This window comes from Choloepus didactylus, chromosome 3 (genome assembly GCF_015220235.1).
Source record: "Choloepus didactylus isolate mChoDid1 chromosome 3, mChoDid1.pri, whole genome shotgun sequence".
Classification (NCBI taxonomy): domain Eukaryota; kingdom Metazoa; phylum Chordata; class Mammalia; order Pilosa; family Megalonychidae; genus Choloepus; species Choloepus didactylus.
In genome coordinates this window covers 123,885,510-123,909,812 of record NC_051309.1, presented here as the reverse complement: position 1 = coordinate 123,909,812, position 24,303 = coordinate 123,885,510, and the positions used below count along the sequence as shown (strand labels likewise).

At 35.4% G+C, this 24,303-nt stretch overlaps 1 protein-coding gene across 9 annotated transcripts in view; it reads left to right on the top strand.

The window, feature by feature from the left end:
* CAMK2D (calcium/calmodulin dependent protein kinase II delta) overlaps positions 1–24,303 on the top strand; it is a 320,046-nt gene that overhangs the window by 292,543 nt on the left and 3,200 nt on the right. For 5 of the 9 annotated variants that reach the window (XM_037830526.1, XM_037830524.1, XM_037830532.1 and 2 more), the window contains 4 exons: positions 17,021–17,096; positions 20,550–20,644; positions 22,594–22,822; positions 24,076–24,171. In XM_037830526.1, coding sequence (XP_037686454.1) covers positions 17,021–17,096; positions 20,550–20,644; positions 22,594–22,822; positions 24,076–24,142 — 467 coding nt within the window. In that variant the 3' untranslated portion in view covers positions 24,143–24,171. Of the gene's footprint in view, positions 1–17,020; positions 17,097–20,549; positions 20,645–22,593; positions 22,867–24,075; positions 24,172–24,303 lie in introns of all 9 variants that reach the window. The other 4 variants (XM_037830530.1, XM_037830531.1, XM_037830529.1 and 1 more) reach the window with 2 other exon arrangements.

Genomic DNA, 24,303 nt, shown 5'->3' with positions numbered 1-24,303 from the left:
GGGTGTCAAGCCCTGTTAAAGGCACTGGATATTCAAAGGTGAGAATATATATATAGGATTTCAACTGTTATGAAAGTTACATCCTACTGGAAAGAAATAGATAATAAGCAAGGTTCATAGTTTCTACCAAAGACTCAGGGTAGCTGAAGACTTGATGTTAAATTATCCTCATAAAAAACCCCATGCATTAATTCGGTCCTATTAACCCAATTTTTCATAAGAACTATTGCCAGCTTAAAGAGGTTAAGTCACATAGCCAGAAAGTGGCTTAACAGAAGCTGGAATCAGGCTTTCAGCCACTGCACTAAAACACTTGTAGATTTCTAGAATTCCTCAACTCTTGCATACCCCGATATTATGTTCTATCTATTTAATAGTGTGTAAAAGTATTCTAGAGAGGCAAGTGACAAGGTCATGTGTCTGGGAGATTCTCTAACAAATGTAAAGAATTCCAAAGTTGGTTGCACAGTCTACCCTGCATCTATGGGAGTCATTTTTTACTCTTGGATTCAGGAAGAGATTAACCATAATTAAGGGGATTGGCCTATCCTTTGTAAAAAAAAAAAAAAGAAAAGAAAGAAAAACACCAAAGAAGCTTAAAGTTGATGCTATTTGTGCTATTTGTAAAAGTTTAAAGGCTGTAAAGGAATTTCTTTACTTCATTGATAACAGCAAGCCATTTCTGAGTTTTTGTGGAGTTGTCCTTGAATAGAACAGCTGGTGCTTTGCATTCATATACGTAAAATACTTTACCATTAAGAACAGACTTGAGGACTATGTTTTTTTTTTCTTTGTTTGTTTTTGCCTATTTTATCTTGTTAGCAAACTTGTGAGAAAGATCAGATATCATAACAAAAAATGTGGTCTCAGAACATTATGGCAGCCCAGGGATTGGGAGGAAAAATTCCAGCCCATAATGGCCTCCTTTAAGAAGACTAAGCACCTTGCGTTAGGAATTGTAACACTATAATAGTCCATAGGATAAATGGAGCAAGGACCAGGAAATTACTCATTAGAAATCAGAAGTCAGGTTATTACATTTCAAGACAGGCGGGAGGAGATGGGGCTTATAAATGCCATATCAGAACCAGGACTCAGAATGGGGTGGGGAGGGAGAGAAGCTTGGGTAGAATGGATATGTAGTAATAGGCCTTATCTTTTCCAGTAGAGTGTAAGTTTTGACAGACCTACTGCTGAATTCTTTGTTTCAGAATGCCCTGGAGTTACATCTCTCTAACTCCCTACCTAAGGCAGAATTCATATTTTAAATAAAATACCAACAAAGTGATTATATTTGTTTGACCTAATCAAATCTGTTACTTAAATAGAAAACAGAATTTATAATAGCATCCCCTTTGTCATTTAAATAAAAAGTGGAAGTTTTCTTTTCACCTTCACATTAGTTTCCCTGACTTTGTCCTGTTTTGGTTTTGACCTTTTACTGTTTTCCCTTTAAGGCTTGTATCCTGCATGTTTCTTAGCCTCTAAGGAGCTGGCCTTGTCTTATGTTAGTCTTTGGGGTCACTAAGGAATGTAACTGCCATGAATCATTTTTATTCTTCCCTTGTTTCCAGAACTGATGCATCCTGGGACAAGGCAAAGTTAAATTTTCCTTCCAGTAGTTGCAACATGTGTTGTCTTTTTTCCAGTTTCTCATTTCTAGTTGGTATCCAGACAGTGCTAAAGCAAGGAATAATAGGTGCATGAAAACATAAAGCTACAGTCATATGTGAACAAACAGAAAATGTCAGGAGCATGTAAAACAATAACTAATTCCTAACAAAGGGATGCCTGTTTGAAATTTTTGGATTTGTTTAAAAAAAAATTGAACACCTACCATGTCCTGAACATGGTAGAATTTGCTGAGGCTAAAAAGGCTTAGCTGTCTCCTCAGGGAGTTTTCAGGTTTGTAGTATTCTCTTTATTTTTTTTTTTTTAAATCTTCATTTTACTGAGATATATTCACATACCACGCAGTCATACAAAACAAATCGTACATACGATAGTTCACAGTACCATTGCATAGTTGTACATTCATCACCTAAATCAATCCCTGACACCTTCATTAGCACACACACAAAAATAACAAGAATAATAATTAGAGTGAAAAAGAGCAATTGAAGTAAAAAAGAACACTGGGTACCTTTGTCTGTTTGTTTGTTTCCTTCCCCTATTTTTCTACTCATCCATCCATAAACTAGACAAAGTGGAGTGTGGTCCTTATGGCTTTCCCAATCCCATTGTCACCCCTCATAAGCTACATTTTTATACAACTGTCTTCGAGATTCATGGGTTCTGGGTTGTAGTTTGATAGTTTCAGGTATCCACCACCAGCTACCCCAATTCTTTAGAACCTAAAAAGGGTTGTCTAAAGTGTGCGTTAGAGTGCCCACCAGAGTGACCTCTCGGCTCCTTTTGGAATCTCTCTGCCACTGAAGCTTATTTCATTTCCTTTCACATCCCCCTTTTGGTCAAGAAGATGTTGTCCATCCCACGATGCCAGGTCTACATTCCTCCCCGGGAGTCATATTCCACGTTGCCAGGGAGATTCACTCCCCTGGGTGTCTGATCCCACGTAGCGGGGAGGGCAGTGATTTCACCTTTCAAGTTGGCTTAGCTAGAGAGAGAGGGCCTGTAGTATTCTCTTTAATGAATTACATTTGCTGGTACATTTCCCAGTGAATGGCTATTTTTACAGTTATGTTGCAGTTTTATTCTGTGTAAAAGAAAATTTCTTCCAGAGTATATAGATAAAATGTGTTGTCCTTAAAACTCAGTGAATTAGGTGGTCCACTTTTCTTTATTTTTCTCAATATGTAATGTGTAACTTTTTTCCCTTAGCCAATGTTAATAAAAGTTTGCCAATCCATTTTATGAGTTAAGTATTATGGTTGGTACCAAAAGACTAAATTAGTTATTGGGATTGCACTGATTTACTTTAATGTACTAAAATTAACTTCTCTGCTAGAGTCATCTTATCCCACAGATTACGTATATGTGTAACTTCAGTACCCAAAGGAAACTCTGCAATAAGCTAATAACTTTGGATGGTTGATTTGAGCCCTTTAAATTGGAGTAAAAAATGTTAAAACTATACTTAGATTTGAACATTCCCAAAGATTTGGACATTCTCAAAGTATTCAGCTGTGTATTCAACAAGCACAGAAACTATAAAACTATTTGATGTCTAGGTTATAGATTAAATGATAACTTGAAAATTTCAGTTCATACTGACCCACAGAGGAACATTTCCCTTTGACTCCTCCTTACCTCCATAGTTCTACCAGCACTGTCTACAGTACTTTGTTGCATTGCTCCAACATTTTTACATATGTTTGTATTCAAGCACATCTATTAAAACTGAAATTAATATGACCATGTTATATTCTAGTTCTTTTAACATGCCTGGATCATCATCTTAGAACTTTATTTACCGCCTCAGTTTTGCTTATACTCCACATCCATTCTTCCTTCAAAGTACATTTGGAATTGATGACTGACTGCTCACCAACTCCATAGCCACCATCCTTGTCCAGGACACCACCATCTTTTGTCCATATTATTGGCATATCTTCTTAGCTGGTCCACCTGCTTCTGCATTACCTGTGTGTAGACTATTCTCCAAACAATAGCCAGACTGACACTTTAAAAAGAGAGCATGTAATGCTTCTGTTCAGTATCCTCCAGCATCTGCCAAAGCCATGAGAATTGATTAAAAAGCCCTCCATGATCACGTTCCCCACCAAACATTCCTCCTCTTACCATCTGGCCTCATTTCCTATTATACATACGTCAGGAACTCTTCCTACTATTCTTAAAACATCAGTAAAGTTCTGCCTCCAGGCAGTTACACTTGCTGTTCCCTCTGCCTGGTATGTCCTGAAACAGATTTCCACGTGGCTCGCTGCTGCCTCTTCTCTGTTGTGTCTCTACTAAAATGTTATCCTCTGTATTCATCAGGGTTCTCCAGGGAAACAGAATCAACAGCAGATGTATAGATGTATGTATTTGTATATAATATAAATATTATGTGATTTCTTGTACAAATTGACTCACGTGACTGTGGGAATTGGCAAATCCGAATTCCAGAGGGTGGGCAGCAAGCTGGGAACTCCAATGAAGGTTTCTGATGAATTCCCCAGGGGAAACTGGCTGGCTGAAGTAGAGATGGAAATTCTTCCTTCTGACTGCTGCCATCATGAGTAGTCCTTTTAAGGCCTTCAGTTGATTGGATGAGACTTCTCTCAATGCTGTCAGGCAATCTCCTTGTTGATTGTAGACGTAATCAGCCAAAGATGCAATCTACTGACTAATGATCTCCTCCCAGTAACAATCAGGCCAGTGCTTGCTTGACCAAACAACTGAACCCCATAACCTGGCCAAGTTGACATGAACTTAACCATCACAGTCCTCCCCTTGTCAACTTGGTACCCATTCACATAAACTCTAAATAAAAACAATAACAGTTATGTATTTGCCTAACATAATTCAACTGGAAACATGCTAACTCCCCAGAAGAGGGTACAAGTCCTTGGGTAATATTCACATGTAAACGTGATGTGTAAGTGTAAATTAGATGCTGTGATAGAAAGTTAATACAACATATGTTATATGATAAGGTGATAAGATAAGGAATAAAAAGGTACTTGCTTTATGGATATATTCATAACAATATTCATAACAAAACAAAGAAAAAATATTCATAACCATTATACACCTCATTTCTATAACTGGTCATGTGGTTGTAACTCATATTTATAACTACCTTTTTTTACTACCCATTCCATATTCCCTTTACTATCAGCAAGCACCTCAACTGGTCATGGATCTTTGCCTGGTAGAGTGACCCAAACCTTCACTCATGAAGTTTCTGGGCCATTAGTGGTCCTGCTTGGTTTAGGTTTTTGCATTTTTCCATTGATGTTAATTACAGGGAATGATAATACTAAGAGATAACCTATGGGATCTCCTGTATTCCAGTCAAACTCTTTTTTACCTCCATTGTGTAGTTGCACTCCTATTTCCTCTTGGTCACCAGGATCAATCACCCCAGCCAGTTCAGTTATTTCCTTCTTTGCCTGTTGATTCAGAGACATAAGGAGCCCAAAGTGGCCGGGTGAGAGTCTTAGCTTCCAGTTCAATGGACTCGTTGTGTCTCCTGGTGGAAGCACTCCTCCTTTTAAAACTAAGACTTGGAGACTTGCAGGGCTTAAGGTTGCAGGGACAGGAAGCAAAAATTTTCCTAACCATAGCATATAATGTTGCTCTTAGAGATTGTGATTACACAGTTCAATGTTTCCTCAAATTATAATAACCATCTTGATAGTAGTTAACAGATTTAATGTGACAGACCTATTTATTTGTTTGTTTTTGAAACAATAATTCTATACAAGATCATTGATTTCTTAACATCACCACTTGTAGGTATTTACAGTATGTCTGTTTAGCAAAACACAGACAATGGCACATAATGAGGCAAGAATTTTGGATTTTAGGAAAAGTTTGGATAATAGAGGTAAACCTATGATGCTTTAAACTAAAAAAGAAAGAACAAATGAAATCCTGCTTCAAAATATCATTTGTTTAAAATTTGAAGTAGGAAATGTTTCCATTTGGAATGACGTGGTGGTTTATCGTCAGTAGAAAATCAAGTATTTTCTTTTTAATTTATGCCTGACCTCCTTCACTATGAATTATATTCTCATCAAATATTGTATCACACCATAAAAAGTTAAGCTGAAATAAAATGTAAAGATATTTCTTAGCAGAAGAGAAATACCTCTGAAAGGCTAATGGTCTGCAATGGCAGAAAAGATAGCTTGTTTCAAAGAGACTACTGTATTTTGTTTTGTTTTGTTTTTCAAAAAGAATTTTGAACAGAATAGAAACAGTATGAGCCTGTGAGATTGTGTATTTAAATCTGTCTTCAAGAAATAGAAGCTCTTCATTCATAACTTTTACAAGTACAAAGAAAAAAAAGACTAAGAAAAAAATGTTATAATGCTTTATAAATATATGAAGATTAATAAAAATAAGGTCCCTATCTGTTAATGGGGATAAAACAAACAATCAAAACACTTGTTTGGATAAGTATGTATACATCTGAACCTGACTTGGCACCCTTAAAATCTGTACTGGAATTTTCTAACATAAGCATTGGTGTGAGTTATTGAAGAATTTTCTCATCCAGATTATTTTCTCATCTGTGGTGTGTGGTGTAATCCACCTATGCAAGTGCTAGAGATAACTTCTTTTTAGGCATTCTTGGTGGCTGCCCCCACCCCCACCCCTCTTAAATTTCTAAGTCACTATCTCAATGCTATCCCCAAATTATTTTGTTTGGGGGTTCTTACTATGCTCTTAATCTTAGTTAAAATAATATAGGCATGAATTTTTTAAATGTGAAAAGTTAATTAATTACTTGTCACATAACCTGAATGGTATCTTTGTTGAATGTCCATTTCTTAATTGAGCAAATAAAGCAAACACAACATATCCATTCTCATAAATATGTATCAACTATAAGTTTAATTGTACAATAGTTTGGTACTTTATGATAATTTATTTTTATAATACATCCTGAAAGAAATGAAAATGAGAGTAATATTTTGCTAGTACTGAAATATATGGTTCATAAATTTAATTTTTACTGCAGTCACAATGGTTAAAGCAAAAATAACTTTACTGGGCCCATAAAATATATCCAAGATATTCTAACAAGCACTTTTAAAGTAATTTTCTAAGCTAAATTTAGAGCAGAATAATTCAGAGTTGTATTGGTTATACAGTGCCAATGTAAGTATCACTTTTTTAAAAAAGGCATTTGCTTCAGTGACTCATTAAGAACTTCTGGTCTAATAGGCTATTTTCACCCTCCCAAATTAAGTTTTGAGAAATGTAGTTACTAATCACAGAAATGTCTCTTGGTCCTAGGAGTCCTATCACTGTGTCTGTCAAATGCCTGGGGACTTGAAAAAAGTTACAGGAATTCACATCATTGGAGAGAGAGAGAGAGAGAAGGGGGGAAGAAGAGGTGTAATCAAAATGTGAGGTATCGTCTTGCAAATTGTATCTAGACTGACTGCTGCTATATAACTTTTCAATCCGGTGGGTGTAGTCTCACATCTCAGAAAACTACAATAATCTTCAATATTGGGCATATAGCTGCATATATTGCATTAGGTCCTGGCCTTTGGATCTACATAGCCAAAATTTGTTGTACAATTGACTCATCAATAAACTCTATCATTTTTCCATAGTTTCCTAAATTAAGAAATATATTCCTTAATTATTTTGTCTTATAAATTTTCACTGTTACCTAATTAACTATTGATTATAGATATTCTAGTATTTTTAAACAATATACGACAGAGATTGGATTCTACAGTAGTGTTTCATCAGTGGACCCCTCTTCTTCCCGCTTCACTGAACATGATCTAGTTTTGAAGATTCTCTTTCATTGACTCTAGAAGTTTATGGAACAGAGAATGATAGACTTTGTAATGAAAACACAAGCTAAAATTTTTGCAGCTGCTAAGTACGTACAATGATGGGAGATGTTGCCATATTCTTCAATAATAGTAAGATCTGCTCTGTTATCTTGTCAGTCTCTTCAAGGGGATTGGATTAAAATGGGATAAGTAGAATCACAGAAAGGTGAAATGACATTCTTATAGTTAAACTGTCAGCACAGTGTTAGGTGATGAAACTGCTTAGCTTCAACCTTATTGAGAAAACACTGGTGTGAGAAACAATAGAAATACAGCTAAGAGCCTGTGTGAACCTTGAGACAAGGGGGAAAAGACCTTTAAAAATATCACATAGGACTCAAATTTGGAGCAGAAAAACATGTTTGCATGCTGTTCAGTCAGCGGAGTTCTTCATCAAAAAATCTAAAGACATCACACTAAAATTATTATTGGTGGAATTTTTTGTTGTTTAGTTTATTTTGGTTTTGTTTTGTTTTTATTGCAAACCTAACAAAAGTATGTAATATTCAAATAGCATAGAGAACATGCTCTTCTGGTCTTCCCGTGTTTTTCACCAAAGAGAGCATTCACAAATCTATCAGTTGAATTGTTCAGGAAACTATGTTTATAAATAAATTTACCCAAGAACATATTGAAGCCTCTTTTTTACTAAATAAAAAATGTTATTCTTTTTATGAAGGAATGGAATCAATTATTAAAAAGAAACTAAAGTAACTATAAGTTAAACAACAGCAATAGAAATCACTGAAAAAATAAAACCTATTCTGTGGCTCTACTGGATTTTAACAGTTCTCAATATATTATGTATTTCTGGTTATAATACTGAAAGACGCAGCTTTAAAGCTTTGATACTTACTTTTGGCCTGAAAGATACATGCCCTCTTTCTGCTGATATTATATAAAATTGATTGGAAGGATTAATTGGAATCATTACAGTTCCAAGATTTGGGGGAAGCTGGATTTCCTTTCTGAAGAAAGGAGGGGGGGCGGGCAAATAAAGGAACTTCCCAAATAAAAATCCCAAATTAAAAATCTGGAGCCTCACTGAATCTTTTTCCAAGGCTGAGTTTTTTCCTCTTGAGAAAATAACTTTGGCTTTCACCTTTGTTCTGGGCCAGAAGAAAGAGGTGCCCCTTGAGAATGATTAGAATTTCTCTTATCATTCAAGTATATAAACTTTAATGCCAGGGACTACAATTTATAACCTTAAATTCAAGAAGTTGATATGAATCTTGAAACACTTTCTTAAAATCTTTTTCTTCCATGTCATCATCTCTTAACTGGCAGTGATACCACACCTGTCTGATTCATGGAACATCTTAATACTTAAAATACTTAATGGTATTAACATTGCTGTGTTATTTCTAGTTTCTACAAGTCAACTGAGGATGGCAGAACAGTTTCACAATTACACCTCTAACGTGGCTGAACTTAATTCTTTCGTATAAGTAAATGATCTGTATAAACATAGATAGTACCTTTGGACTCTAAAACTTTTATGCAAAGTATTTTTTATGAAAATCTTTATAAATACTTTGCATAGTTTTTAATCTTTTAAAAAATACTAAACACTTCCCTTCCTCAGATCCAGTCATTTTAGGAATGGGATCATATTATTCTGTATTTCAATGATTTCCTCATAAACTTTTGAAAATCTAAAACTTTTAGCTCTTACACTAAATGATCTCAATACTAGAGTTTCTTGTTCTTAAATATTTGTTAATTATTTTAATCATTTATTGTTAAAACATAAAAAATTTAACAGGGCTCTAAGCCTATTAGCACTTCTCCAATTAATTAAAAATTTTTGCTTCAAAACCACTCTGCATTATGGTGCCAAGTACAAAAATGGCTTGAATAATTAATTTTTTTTTTAATTTTTAGGGCCTCTGGAGATTAAAGAACTAAATAACTTATGGTATTGAATAGATGGCTTCTGGATAAGTGAACTTTATAATACCTTCTTGAAAGCATTCTTGAATAGATATTTGGTAACTGACAGGTCAGATATTTGAATAAAATATTAGTTTGTTAAACAAATCAACTATAGAATCTTTAATGAGTTTGCTTTTAAAAGGCAAAATCATGGAAATTTCTCTCCCCAATGTTAGGGAATACATGGAGCTAATAAAATAAAAATAAAATTACCAAGAAACAAGCTGTTAATTGCACAGGAAATGCCAAACATAGCTAAGTTGATAGGCACTTTTTCCTATAAAACTACCAAGAACATTAAAATTACCCTAATTTGCATATTTGTCTAAGATAGTAACTATTCTCAATGGTTACTTTTGTTAATGACAGCATGGAAAAAGACAATAAAACCATGGGATTCCCCCTTGTGTGAAATTGGTATAATAATTAATTACAACTGTAGCCCAGTAATAAAGTGGTCAGTCACCTTGCCAGAGAAAGTTCAAAGGCATTTAAGTGGTTCATTTAAGTTTATGATTTCAAAATATTGAATTAGGCCCCATGGACTGCAAAAAAACATAACTCAGTGAATTAAACAACACACTGGAACCTCAGCCAAGTAAAGCTCCAACCCTGGCATAGCTTCTGAATTTGCTGGATGATTTGAGCAAGTCACTTAACCTCCCTGTCCTTTGCGTCTCTGGCAGCCATACATGCACTGACCTCTGGAAAATGTTGTAAAGGAGTTAAATTAAATAGAACTGAACATAGTGAGAAAGAGTGAATGAGCAGAATTGCTAAGCTAAGATGGTATGCCAAAAATCTGCTAGATAATAAATTGTAATTGGTCAGCTTTTGATCTCAGTGTTTAGGCACAATTCATTAAAATGTTTCAATGTGCTATGACATTTTGAGAATACCCTAGAGAAAATCAGTTTGCATGTATATAATACAATGTATTTCCTAGTCCAAGCTTCATTGTAGGCAGCTAGCTTTTTGAATTGGTTTTATCATCATAGTTTCACCTCAATAAATTGATTAGCCCAAAATCTAAAAAATTGAAAAGCTCAAGCTCAAATAACTAGAATCTTTCTCTGTACTCAACATCTATCTTACCTTATTGAGCCTAAACAGATTAAATCTGTGGTTTCTCATGCTTCTAAAATACTCAACATATAAAGCCTCATGTATGGTGGTCATTCCAATGATTCTGAGGTATGCGGGATCTATGAGTGCCATTTCAGTTAACACAGTCCATCCAGACTGCTATCAAACATGATCTTCCTCTACATAGTTGGCATTCATCTAGTATTTTAACATTTACATAATATTTTATATACATAGTGTGTCTGTATATTTATTTATTCATACATGCATGCATTTACAAACATTTACTAAGTACTTAGTGTTGACAGAATGGTCAAGTTCTGGTCAAATATGAATGTACTGTGACAGTGCCACAAGAGGATTGCAGTAAGATCAAATAACTGTGTGGGAGCACTCAGAAAAGTCTATACAGAGGAGGTGACATTTGAACTGGGTATCAAAGGAAATTTCCAGGCAGAAGAGGCAAAGTTTCCACACGGAAGGAATAGTGAGAGGAAAGGAATGGAGTTATCAGAAGACCAGGATGAGTAGAGGAGGAGTGAGTTCTTTGGTGTGGCTGGAGAATAGGTTCTGTGGGAGCCAATGGAAATAAAGTGTCAGTAGATGAAGCTGGAAAAATAGAGTAGGAAGAGCAAGGACTGGGGTGAAGGTGGAGAACAGGGAGTTAATGCTTAGTTGGTACAGAAATTCCATCTGGGGTGATGGTAGCACAACATTATTAATGTAATTAACACCACTGAATTATATATTTGAAAGTGGCAAAATGGGAAATTTTAGGTTTGTATATATGTTACCAGGATTAAAAAAAAGCAATAGAACTGTACAAAGAGTGAACCCTAACGTAAATTATGGACTCTAGTTAATAGTGTAATTATAATAATATCATTTCATCAATTGTAATAAAGATACCACACTAAGATAAAATATTAATAATGGGGAGGAGGGGTTACATGGCAACTCTGTACTTCTTACATTATTTTTCTGTAAACTTACAACTGATCTAATAATAAAGAAAGAAGAACAAACAAACAAACAAAGGAGTTTGGCCTTTCGCTTCTAGATGTTGGGGGAGGAGCACTGAAAATCTTCAGTCAGTTCTGTTCCATAGAGAGATGAGTCTGCCACAGTGATGATTGAGAGAAAAAGGAGGAGACTTTGGAATAAGAGGGATCAGGACTTTTGGGAGCCTGAATAAGAGCAGTGGTAATGCACATAGAGAGGAAGAAATTAATCTGAGAAAGATTTAGTACAATGAAGAGGAGCTGGTTATCAACTGAATGAAGAGATTGAAAGGAAATGAATCAGCAAGGATTTTGGTTTGGGCAACTGTAGATTATGGTACAACAGGTTTTGAGAGTAAGACTCTGAGGTGGATTTTGAGCACACACTAGGTATAAAATGCCAGCACAACTGTTTAGAATGCAGTTAGAAATATGAAATTGGAGCTTGGGAAAAGTTAAGGTCAGTGATAGACATTTAGTAGCCATCAGTATATAGTTAAAACCAGAGGAGTGAATGAGATTGCCAAGAGCAAGCAAGTGAAATAACAAAGAGGCCAAGAATATTCCCTGAGAAACATCATCATAAGTGCTGAGGAAAAATTATAATTATGATTTGTGGATGTTTGGATATGGAGACAAAGGAGAGAGTACATTCCAGAAGATACCCAAAGAATTGAGCCGGAAGATTAATAAAATTCTGGGTCCATTAGCAAAAATGAGGAAATCAGGAAGAGACAAGTGTTAAACAAGTTGAAAAGTATTTTCTTTCATTGTCAAGAAATAATAAGACCCAATGCTTTATATTTAATGTGATTACATTCATTAGTTGTATAGTTTTAAAGGTTATCTGACCATCACTAAATAGTGAGGTATCATGATGAGCAACTGGATTGTGAGTCAGAAAGTACTTGAGTCTTTTCTGGACCCACTATTCAGTCATACATTTATTGAACGTTTACTATAGGCCATGTACTTTGCCAGACTCTGGGGACAGAATGATGAGATATCTGCCTTATGGAACTTACTAAGTAATAGATAAAACTGATTGATCACATGTCACATAAATACATATGTAATTATAAGTGTCATAAGTTCTTGTGAAGAGAAGGTTTAGGATATGTGTACACTTAAAACACAGGGATGTTATGGGGGTCAGGGAAGGCTTTATTGAAGAAATAATAGTTGAATTAAGATCTGGTAAAAGAAATGGAAGTAAAAATGGGAGAAAGTTTTCCAAGAAGGGGAAAAAGCGTGTATAAACGGCTGGCTATAGGAGGAAGTACGACCATTTTGAGTTGCTGAAAGAAGGCAGCATGGTTGGAGGTGGAAAGGATAATTTGGAATGGGTTTGGTGAAATGGACAGGGGCTAGATTATGCAAGGTCTTGTCCTCTCTCTTCAGGTGCTTATTCTGAGAGCAATGGGAAGCCTTTGCAGGATATTAAGTAGGAGTTACATGATGAGATGTATATTTTTTTTAAAGCTCTGGCTGCATTGTAGAGCAGATAATGGAGAGGAGTAAAAGTGGTTATAGAGACATAGGCAGAAGTGAGGAATGTTTGCACCAGAGTGGTGGTGAAGAAGGAAAGAAGTGAATAAAGGTGTAAGATATTTAAAAGGCAAATGAGCAGGACTTGATGGACTGAATGGGAGGAGTATGGTGGGGGAGTCAAGGATAATTCTCAGCTTCCTTTCCGGTTTGTGCAACTGGAGACATGATGTTGCCATTCACTGAGATGAAGAAAGCCCCAGAAGATCTAGTAGGTTTCAGTTTAAGGTGTGTTGAGTTTTAAGTGCCTGTGAGCTCTACAAGCAGAGGTTCCAAAACAGGCATTGACACACATTTCTGGAGAAAAGGTATAAAATGGAAGTAACGATTTGGGAATCATTGGAATATAGATGGTAATTTAAAACAGATGTAGATAATACCTTGGGGATGTATAGGTAGTGAGAAAAGGGCCTGAAATTGAGCCTTTAAAAGGAATTGAAACATTTAAAGTCCAAGTAGAGAAAGATAACACAATAAAGGATAATGAGAAAAGTGTGATCAAACAAAAGCAAGGGTTAAAGAAAGGAGAAGAATGTTTCAGGATGGAGGGAAAGAGTAATCAGCAAACCCTGTACCTTTGGGCAATGCCTATAATCTCTGTACTTGTCTGTTAAACAGATAGATAATGTTTGGGTATCTCAGAACTTGTGATGATCAAATCTGATAATACTTGAGGAAGTGCTGAAAACTATAATTGTTTTATTACATCATTACTCTTGTTTCTCAGGGATTTTTTTTTTTTAATACATGGACTATTCATACTGTTATCTTACTTTTCCAGGCCACTTTAGAACAATAAAAGAGCTAAAAATATGTATTTGAAACCACATGAAAATGTCCCCAATTCTTTTGCATAATTGCGTGGAAAGTAATTACGCTCAGAACCTGGAGCATCCCTCCCACTTGCTTTCCTATTCTCCCTTTCCCCTAGGAACCTGAATATCCCCAGGATCATAGAAACTACCCTGGGACCTGTCTGTGTAGGCCTGACCACCTCAATTCTGTAAATAAAACTACTGTATACTGTTACCTGTGGTTTAATGGCTGGCTGTCAGGTGAATGAAGCTGGTGGTGTTTAGAGAATGCCTTTCTGGTACACTGTCCCCTCGTCTTGTTGTAATTAGTGACACTCACTAGCTCTCCTGGCTTTGACTTATAGACTGGTCATTTAATATTCAGGGAGAGAAGGCCAGGTGATGGGTGGCCTGTCCCCACAGAACATAGCCATGCAGGCCCTGGGCACAGTGGCTGCCCCGTAATCTCACTGCTGATGAGAGAGTAGAACTAGTTAGCACCAAACCCTCCCACTTTCTCTAGGTCAGACACTGGGCCTGTAGCAACAGTTCCATCCACAAGCAGACTACTATATATAAATGATTCATTTCCAGTCTTCTGCTTTCCTTTAGAGAGTCAGCTGTCACGTGCTGCTTGTGACTCACTCGGCCTCAGGGTAATAAGCACTCTAAAGATCCCTGAGTTCTGGTCCCCTCCTAAGCCAAAATAGTCACATTGCTTTTAGGTGATGATGTAGCACAGAAGCATCCTGGCTAACTCCCTTTGCTGCCCTGCCAGCTAAAGCTCCATTGTTTCTGAGCATGAGAACCAAGAGAGACGGCAATTTGTATTGCTTTGATTATACAGGACAAAAATTAAGCCAGTTGTGGCAAGTAAAATATTTAAGAGCTAACCAGGATTTCCACAGTGGTTCAGAGAATGAGAGATGTCCATATGCACACCATGTTTCTAATCTGTATGATACTTATGAGAGGTTGCAGAGACTTTCAGAGACTTCGACAAGTGATCCTGAACTTTTCAAACTCTACAAACTGAGTATTAGCCTAATGAAGTGCTTCAAAGGGCACTGATGTTGTGTTCCAATTTTTTCTTCATTTTTGTTAGTTTTTAAAACTTGACATTGGTTTCTAAACTGTAGTTTTCTTCTCAGCCATACAGCACACTTGAAAAAATCTGTTCAACTGGTTTTAAGCTAGAATTTAATATGAGAAGGAAGTTTTAGATAACCACATTTTCTTGAACTCATTTTCTGAGCTCCACCTCATTGATGTCCTTCATATTCAGTAGGTCAGGTCAGCTATCATGTGCTATTGCCAAATGCTCATACTGTTGAGGCCACAAACAGCTCTAACGTGAGCCATTGGCAGCATCCCTATTACAAAGTAATTCCCTGCTTCTACTACTGTCAGTGTATTTTGATTTTTGGATATATTATTCATATTCATCAATATAATGAACACAAGCAAGAAATGTTGTTTTACATGTATTTAGAAGCTAAGAACCCCTGTTTTATGATACTTTATATAAATGAAAAGTAATTATGTGCTAAATATGCATTCTAATACACATATGGTAATTTTTTAAACTATAGTTCTTGAAATTGTTAGCAACCATTTTATGACCAAATTTAATAGTCCCTATATTTTATAAAATAGTCTATTACTTGTATTTGTTATGATGTAGTCTCCTATAGTCTCAGTGAACATTAATGTTAAATAGAGAATGTCATAACCTGGGTTCAAAAATAAATGTAAACATTTAAGTTTGTGATTAAACCTGCTTAATGAAGATCAGATTCATAAACATTGCAAACTGGTTAGCTTTAATCAATAAAAGACTAAAACCAGAACTTGAGCTTTTTCCATAATGAATGGCAGCCTCACTAACTCTAAGATAGATTGAAAGTAATTTTTTTGTGATCCTCCAGTCTGTTTGCAGCGATTTTAAAGGGGTATCCCAATGTTCTTAAAACAAAATTCAATGAAATTTAATTTTTTAAACTTTTCATGTAGTAATTTATGAGAGAATAGTGTTCTGAAATTATTAATATCAATTGAATTGACAAACTTATCAAGCATCTATTTCAGTAAAGACTGGGCAAGCTTCATAGAAGATACAAAGAAATAACTTGTTCTTTACCCACAGTGAGCTTTTATTTTAACTAGGAAGACAGGTTACACAGTGTATAAAGTTTAATACCAATTTAAAACAAGTAATAATTTGATGTGACTAAACAAAGTGTCATGTGTAGCATATGCTTAATTGCCAGGTGAATGATACAGACATAATAGGCATTCAAAAAGGGGAAAAAAAAAAAAAACATTGGAGGCAGATGTAATCAGAAGAGATGGGTAGGATTTGAGCTGTCAACCATTACTAATTTTACCAATTGTGAGCTAGAAGTAGAAACAAATAGAAACAAGTCATGTTTGGTTTTGGAATTGATGGCTCTACAGCCTGGTTTCCATCCAATCATCTGCTTACTCTCACAGCATTGATTCATATGTCTCTTTTCCAATTTACAGAGTTTACTAAAGGCCATTTATCTAAATATAATGGCCAATTAGAGTGTTGGCATCCTCTATTCTAAGGTTGGTTGGGTTGAACAGTAACAAGATGTAAATAATTGCATAAAATTAAATATCTCAATGCAAAATATTGTCTTTATTCTGAAGCTGTATAACTATCAATAGAGTAATGTGTTTTAAAATGATTTTTCTTAACACATTTGTTAATTGTGAAGAAAAAATGTTGATAAACTCAATCAAATTAATAAAGATAATAAGAACTAATTCAAAAAACATAGCCTTGATTGCTGTTTTCTAACAAATGGTATCATTTACAAAGCCCCAGTGCTATAGCAGTGCTTCCCAAACATGAGTGTACCCAGGAATCACCTCAAGATCCTGTCTAAATGCAGATTCTTAATCTCTAGTTCTGCGGTGGGGTCTGAGAATCTGTGTTTCTGATAGGCTCCCAGAGAGGTAGTCACTGCTGTTCTGTCCACTTTGAGTAGCAAAATTGTAGCGAGAGTTAACACTTCAGCTTCAAGATGGATCTGTTTTAAATAGCAATGTCTTGTTTACAGAAAATAACATTATTGGAATAATATTCTATGTGGCTTTTCTCCTTTATTCTCACCCAACTCTATATCCTTGCCTTTAGCACGAAAGCAAGAGATTATCAAAGTCACTGAACAACTGATCGAAGCTATCAACAATGGGGACTTTGAAGCCTATACGTGAGTAGAGGCATATTGATTTTGCTTTGATGAATATGGCAAATGTATTTTCTTTATGAATGTGTTCTTTAAGGTACATGAATTTATGTATTCCAGATTTGACATGTCAACAATATCTTTATTTAAATTACTAAATGCACCAGGAGAGAAATAAACTTATTTGAGACTTCAGAAAAAGGAGACATTACTTCTCATCCAAGGATTGGCAGTATCTTTGCAAATGCCCAGATGAGTAACCACCTGCACCTTCTTATGAGAGAAGGGCATTCCCGGCAGAGCAATCTGTATGAGAAAAAACAGAAGAACAACACCACATAAAAGTGCAGTTTGGTTTAACAACTGTTCTCCTTGCAGTTTTGCAGAAGTGCTGGGTCAGAGAACAGGGTATTGGGGTGCAGGGATGATATCGGACAGCCGTCTCCCTCGACAAACACAACTCAACTTTTTGTCTCTTTTATGTGTTTGTCTCTTGGGTAAAATTTCATTTGAAGAGACTCTGATGCTTAATTTAACGGTTACAAACTACTGGGTCATAGAGTATGTGAAAGAAATTACTTTGCTCAAGTATAAATAAAGCATTCAAGCAAACAGGGCATGAAGGCTTATTGCACAAAGGATGTGGGCCAATAAGTTAGCTAATTGAGGATAAGAATCAATCTAAGTCTTCCCCTTATATCATGCAGCAAAGCAATTTCCACTTGAGACACTTAATTGCAAAACAGGAGACCGAATCTGATCTCTGGTTGGAAAGATCTTTCTAAGTTTAAAAGCAAGGAAATAATCACAAATTAGATGATAAATGAGTAGACTACCTAAATATATAAAACTTGCATACTGTAATTAAAATGTCCAAAGACAAGCAATAAGAAACAAACAAACTTAGGAAAATATTTACAAAACATGTTTCAAAAGTTAATTTACATTAAGTTAATGTAGTGGATAAGATTGAAAAGTAGAAGAATAGGTAAAGGACATGAACTGACTATTCACAAAAGAGTATATAAATAAGTAAACTGAAAAAAAGCATGTTCATGCTCACTAATTAAGTATTTGCAAATTTGAATGCAAAAACATTTTCTGCCTACCAGATTGGCAGAGATAAACACTCTGCTGACAACCAGTGGAGTACAGATACTGCAGGAAGGCGGAAAACTCTACAGCACTGGATGAAGTATAAATGGGTGCAAACTTTCTGGGTGGGAATAAGAGACAACAGTTCTCTTTTAAAGTTATTTCAAACACTGTCAACAGAACCTGAAATCTCTTTTGTTCTTTACTCTGATATAACTTTGTTAGACCCATATGATTCTCCAAAGCGTAAAAATACTGTTTGTTTTTTTAATGTCTTTTTTGCAGTACATTCTCCAGTTATGGTATAGCATGTCCTTTGTTATTGTTGTTGTTAACATGTTTGGTTGAAGTATGGGAAGAATTGTAGCCAGGAAAAAGTAGGGTATTTCCTATATACTCAAATAATAACATCAATTCCTTTGTCTATGGAGGCTTGTAATCTGGCCGGATTTTTATGTTTAGGCCCAAAGATAATCTAACAGGACCTTCCTTTAGAAGCTTTTGGAATGTTAGAATGTATTGGTTTGGCTCTGTCAGCCTTAGAACTCCTGTTCAGAGCGTACACCCAAAGCCTGTTATAGATGATAGACAGACAGACAGACAGATAGATTGGTTGGTTGATAGGTAGGACAGACTAACAGGTTTTCAAACATTGACTCTTGCTTATTGTGTAAAAAGTCCATCATGGTACAGTGATTCTCAGATGATCTTAGTGCTGATAGAAGGTAATAAATTTTGGTTCATTGATGTTAACAACCAATTACCATTCTTTCTAGAGGAAATAATACGTCTGGCAGAATAAATTCCTGTTTCCATAGAAACACTGATCTTCCTATGTTGCTCCTTAGAAAGAGATTATATATATTTGCCTTTGAGCTTAAAAATACATGCCCACCAGGCAGTCTGAGGCAAAATTTATAAGCCTCACCCTTTGCTTTTAGGGCTTTAATTACCACAAAGAATAACTACTGTGATTTTCTATTTTAAAGGTTTTTTTTTTTTCTTTTTTTTTTAAATAATCAGTTCTACATTCTACTGTACTTTGAAGAACCATAGTGGGTTAGCCTTTTCAAACTTATATTTGTGTTGAAAGATTAAGAAATTTTTGCTTTCTGCATGAGGAATTTCCATGTGAAATTCCTTGCAGCCCCATTCACTATATTGACATTTGGGGCAGATAAATAAAAACCACAAATTCCTCAATATACCCTGTGAACTCCTACTAATTCCTCCAATCCATATTGTATCACCTTCTCTGAGAAGCCTGCCCTGATCAACATAAGCCAAAGGAAAGATTCCCTCCTCTGTGTTTCTGTGGGACATTAGACATAGCCCAGTGACCCAATGCTCAGTAATATCAAACAACAAACCACTTATTCTTTAAATCTACTCCGCATTTTCACAGTACTGTACCATTATACTTGCTGCCCTCCTCCTGTCCACTACTCCCCACATACCTAGAAAACTTCTACTCATTCCTAAAAGCCCAGACCAAATTTTCTTTCTCTCTTAAATCTTTCCTGCCCCCTGTGTATAAATAATCTGGTTTTCAAGGACTTGGTTGTTACTTCTACTTAAGTATTAATTGCTGTATTGCAATTGTTTGTTTTAAAGAGGTACCTACTACATAGTAGAAGCTTTACAAAATTTTTTGTTGAATATATGAATTTCTCCAAAGAAAGCTCCTTGGTTTCACTGAATTTTTAAGACAGTGTACCCCTTTGTTGGAATATATTGCTAGGATTAAAACAAACAAACAAACAAACAAACAAAAAAAAAAAACACCTGATATGTGCATTGGAACCTCTTAAGAATTTTATTTTAAAGGTTAAAGAAACTTTTAAACTCAAGTTTAATTAAATCTGCTGGACACTGCTGTTAAGTAGAGGATATGATAGCTGCGTTAACATCAGTCATAATATAGATGTTTAACATGATTGTAGAATGTGTGATCCATCAAAAATTATTTCAAAAGTTTTAATTTCATAACCAAAGATGGTTTTATATTACTTGGAAAGCATTTCAAAGAAAATAATAAACTTAAGTCAAGAATTAGACTCATAAAAGCCTGGAGAATTCATCTTGGGAATAAAAAAATGTAGAAGTTTTAAATAGAAGGCTCTTAAATCATAGTACCTTATTATCTGCTTTGAACTGGTTATATTATCTTGCCCCTCTCAGAGGTATCTGCAAAATGATTTTGTTAGAGATGTTCCTCAAACCACCTTGTCAAGGTGTGTTAGAAATTTTATATTTTAGTGTGTGTTTTAGAGACTCTTTCCTTCATTTACTGTTTCATAAATAAGAATGAATGCATGTGAAACAACAAAATATATTAACCCATTTAATTATTGGTTGTTTTGATTATTTTTCTTCCTCCAGAAAAATCTGTGACCCAGGCCTTACTGCTTTTGAACCTGAAGCACTGGGTAATTTAGTGGAAGGGATGGACTTTCATCGATTCTACTTTGAAAATGGTACATTTATTCTAAATTTAATAACATGCATTTTCCAGCTTCCTTTTGAATTTCTCTGAAATTTGCAGATTCTTTAGCTCTTTTCTGTAATGAGATCTTTTACCTTAGTCCAGCGTTTTACACTATAATTTTTTTTTTATTATTTGAAACAAACAAAAAATGAGACAGGCTTAAAAATTTGTGTGTCATTTGGAAACTGTCATACTTTGTATAAAAAGTAATGTTGATCGAAAACCTTCCATAAAAGTCCCAGTGAATTCTATGATATATGCTACAAAATGTGTTACCCAAAACTGTGTTGAATATTTTCGAGCTGTCATAAAACTGTTCATATATGAAAAATGACATAGCATATCTTAATATTCATAGCATATCATAATATTCATCATAGATGAGTAATTTCAAGCATACTGGGTACTTATTTTCAAAGTGAAGTGTAAATGGCGATAAACAATCAGATAAATATATTTCAGTTGAAATTACAAGAATTTTATTTGTCTCAAAGAAAAGAACCACAATTCAGGAAAGAGGACAAAAGAAGCCTCTTGCTACAGAAATCTTCCGGGTCATTAAGAAAAGTGTAAGCCATGAACTCCTTTGATCCTTTTCCTTTTCCATATACCTAAAGGCATTAGGCATTATGTTGCTTTTGTACATAATACATAGAGTGAATTCACTCTTTTGCAGTGAGATCTCAGTGAGTTAAAGCAGAACTGCAGTAATAATTGGGATAATAAGACTCACTTTCAGTACATACAAACATTGACAAGAATGTCTGCCTTGGCATGGAAGTTTAAGTTAAGACATAGTCAATAAATTACTTTTTTTTAGATGCACTGGACATTTTCACAGAAACAAACAAAAAGGATTACGTGATTAATTGGCCTTAAGAAAGCTTCAGTGATTGTTCTCAAATTCTCTGTATCCCAGCAACTCTGTATGACAGCATACCATAATGTTTCCTCCCATTGGCTCACAATTGACACCCTCTTATCTCTAGTGAAAGAATTAACCAACACATTAATATTCTTAACCTCTTTCTGCATAATGATATGCATCATTACTTTCCACAAATATTCTTCATACTGGGGTTTTCTTTTTTATTTGACTATAGCACTGAGTAATATGAACATATTTTTTTCTGAGGTTGGGAAGCATGTTTAGATAACAGCTGAAACAGTCCAACCTGTTCTAGTGATCTAAAAGAGAATAATCATCAATAAGTAGGCTAATCTAAATCCTCAAATCTCAATTATTGGTCATTAGAATGGGTACTTAACTGTCAAAACACCTAGGCTGGACCTAGTGAGGACTACTCAGTGAAAGGGAAGGAGCTAGAGGACTAGAACCAGACTATATAGCCAACACCAGCTTTCGGGGTTTTATTGGATGGCTATAACAAACTAAGGAGTCACAGGATGAGATACAGAAACAAATTCATGCTCTGGCCAGCCTCTTTTGGAGACAATGATAGCCATGCTTGATATCTGGTATATTTCCCTCATCTCATCTACTTCACCTACCAACAAAAATGAGCAAGACCACAGGATATCATGGCAACTACTCCAGTGGTTCTTTCATGGGGAAAACAGGAACTGCTCTGTGCACCTGGGCTGAACTTCTCCATTTCTGTTCCTATATTGGCTTCTGTTTCTTATCTCTTCCCATTATAGAAAAATACATCTCTCCAACTTGTTCCTCCAATCAAAGTTTCCAGAGTGACATACAAATTGCCTACAAGTAGAATCAGAGAAAATAAGGACTGTATCCATTTTTGCTCTGTTATTCTTTATACTTTACAAAGTCATTGGTACACAGTGCAAATAATTAGTAGTTGAATCAATGAATGAATACATAGCATTTCATTCACTGATCCCAATTGAAGTTATTGTGTCTTGGATTACTTTATATAGAAACTAAAAATTGCTTTTCATGTTGTTCTCTTTCAGCTTTGTCCAAAAGCAATAAACCAATCCACACCATTATCCTGAATCCCCATGTACATCTGGTAGGCGATGATGCTGCCTGCATAGCATATATTAGGCTCACACAGTACATGGATGGCAGTGGAATGCCAAAGACAATGCAATCAGAAGAGACCCGGGTCTGGCACCGCCGGGATGGAAAATGGCAGAATGTTCATTTTCATCGCTCGGGTTCTCCAACAGTACCCATCAAGTAAATATTCCCAGGCTGTCAGCTTCTTTGTTAATATATCCATGGTCAGCTCCTTCTACTTATTCCATTGTTAATAGCATGGCATATGTTATTTATGCTAATGGTCAATTATGTTGGTGGCAATAAATGCCTTGGTGGGAAAGAAACTATGAGTGTCTGGAAAGATCAATCACACCAGGCATTTGTGGGTTGAAACTTTGCGTAGAGTAGTATGCAATAGCTTTAGATAAGAAATTAGAAGATAGCCTGTCAAACTGATTTCTTTCAGGGTTAAATAAGGAGGATTCATGTAATAAGGCACAGTATTCATGATTTCATTGTCACAATTGGCAGAGGAAGGGGATGTGAGAGGAATGACTCAAGAGGAGTTTCTAAAATGGCCATATAATAATCAGGAACTTCATTTCATAGAGTTTTTACTGGGAATCAGTTACAGATATTAAGAGAAAAATGATTTTTTTAAAAACCAGCATTTAGAAAACAAATATCAAGATTTCTGTCTTTCTCACCATGGCACTATATCTCAGATGATGTGTTTGTCTACTCAGTAATTAGACAAATACTTATTGCACATGTCCTGTGTGACTAGCCTGTGCCAGTACAGTGTGAGGTTTATGACAGTGCCCTCAAGGAACATACATTCTAGTATGGAAAGCAACTAATCGCTGATACAAAAAAAGTATATAATAAAGTGTATTATCAATCTCAGGATAGAATGGAATGAATGACAAATGTAGCAAACAGTTTGGCAGTATACTTTGTGGATCACCTGTTAAGTTTCTGAGGCATGGAATAGGGAGTCAAGGTTATACAAACAGCCATTCAACTCACTCCAGAGATCCATCATAATTTCTGAGTCTGATAACGTACCATAGTACTTTTCAAAGGCCTTCTCTGAAATAAGCCTTAACGATTATATATCACTGTTCAATTTGTAAAAAGAGGGTCAACAAGAAGAAAAAGCAGATATGTTGAAATCCATTCTAAAAACAATAGCTGTGTAATTTAGAGAAAGAAACAAAAGGAATATGCAGATAATAAAAATGCCCATTTTCATGTGTATGTGTTTTTTTGTTTTTTTTTTTAACCTCAAAGAGGTACAAGTAAATTGCTAGTTAGCATAGGAGGGATTACATTCATAAACTACTAGGGGGTTAGTTTTTTCTGTAATTCCCTCAGTGTTTATGGGATAGAGCCTATTTAAGAAAACTTCCTTTTATGCCAAATGGCTTAAATGGGGCGTCTCTTAATAGGCCATCCTGTATTCCAAATGGGAAAGAAAACTTCTCAGGAAGCACCTCTTTGTGGCAAAACATCTAAGGGCTGAAAACCATTCTCATATGGGTCTTGTAAGTAACAACCTGCTCCATGATACTTTGTGCTTGGAGCTAATGAATGAAAAGCTGCATGGCTGGCTGGTTTATCTTCCCTTGGAGGATATTTTTTCTTGCATTATATTCAATGAAAAACATATAAAGTCT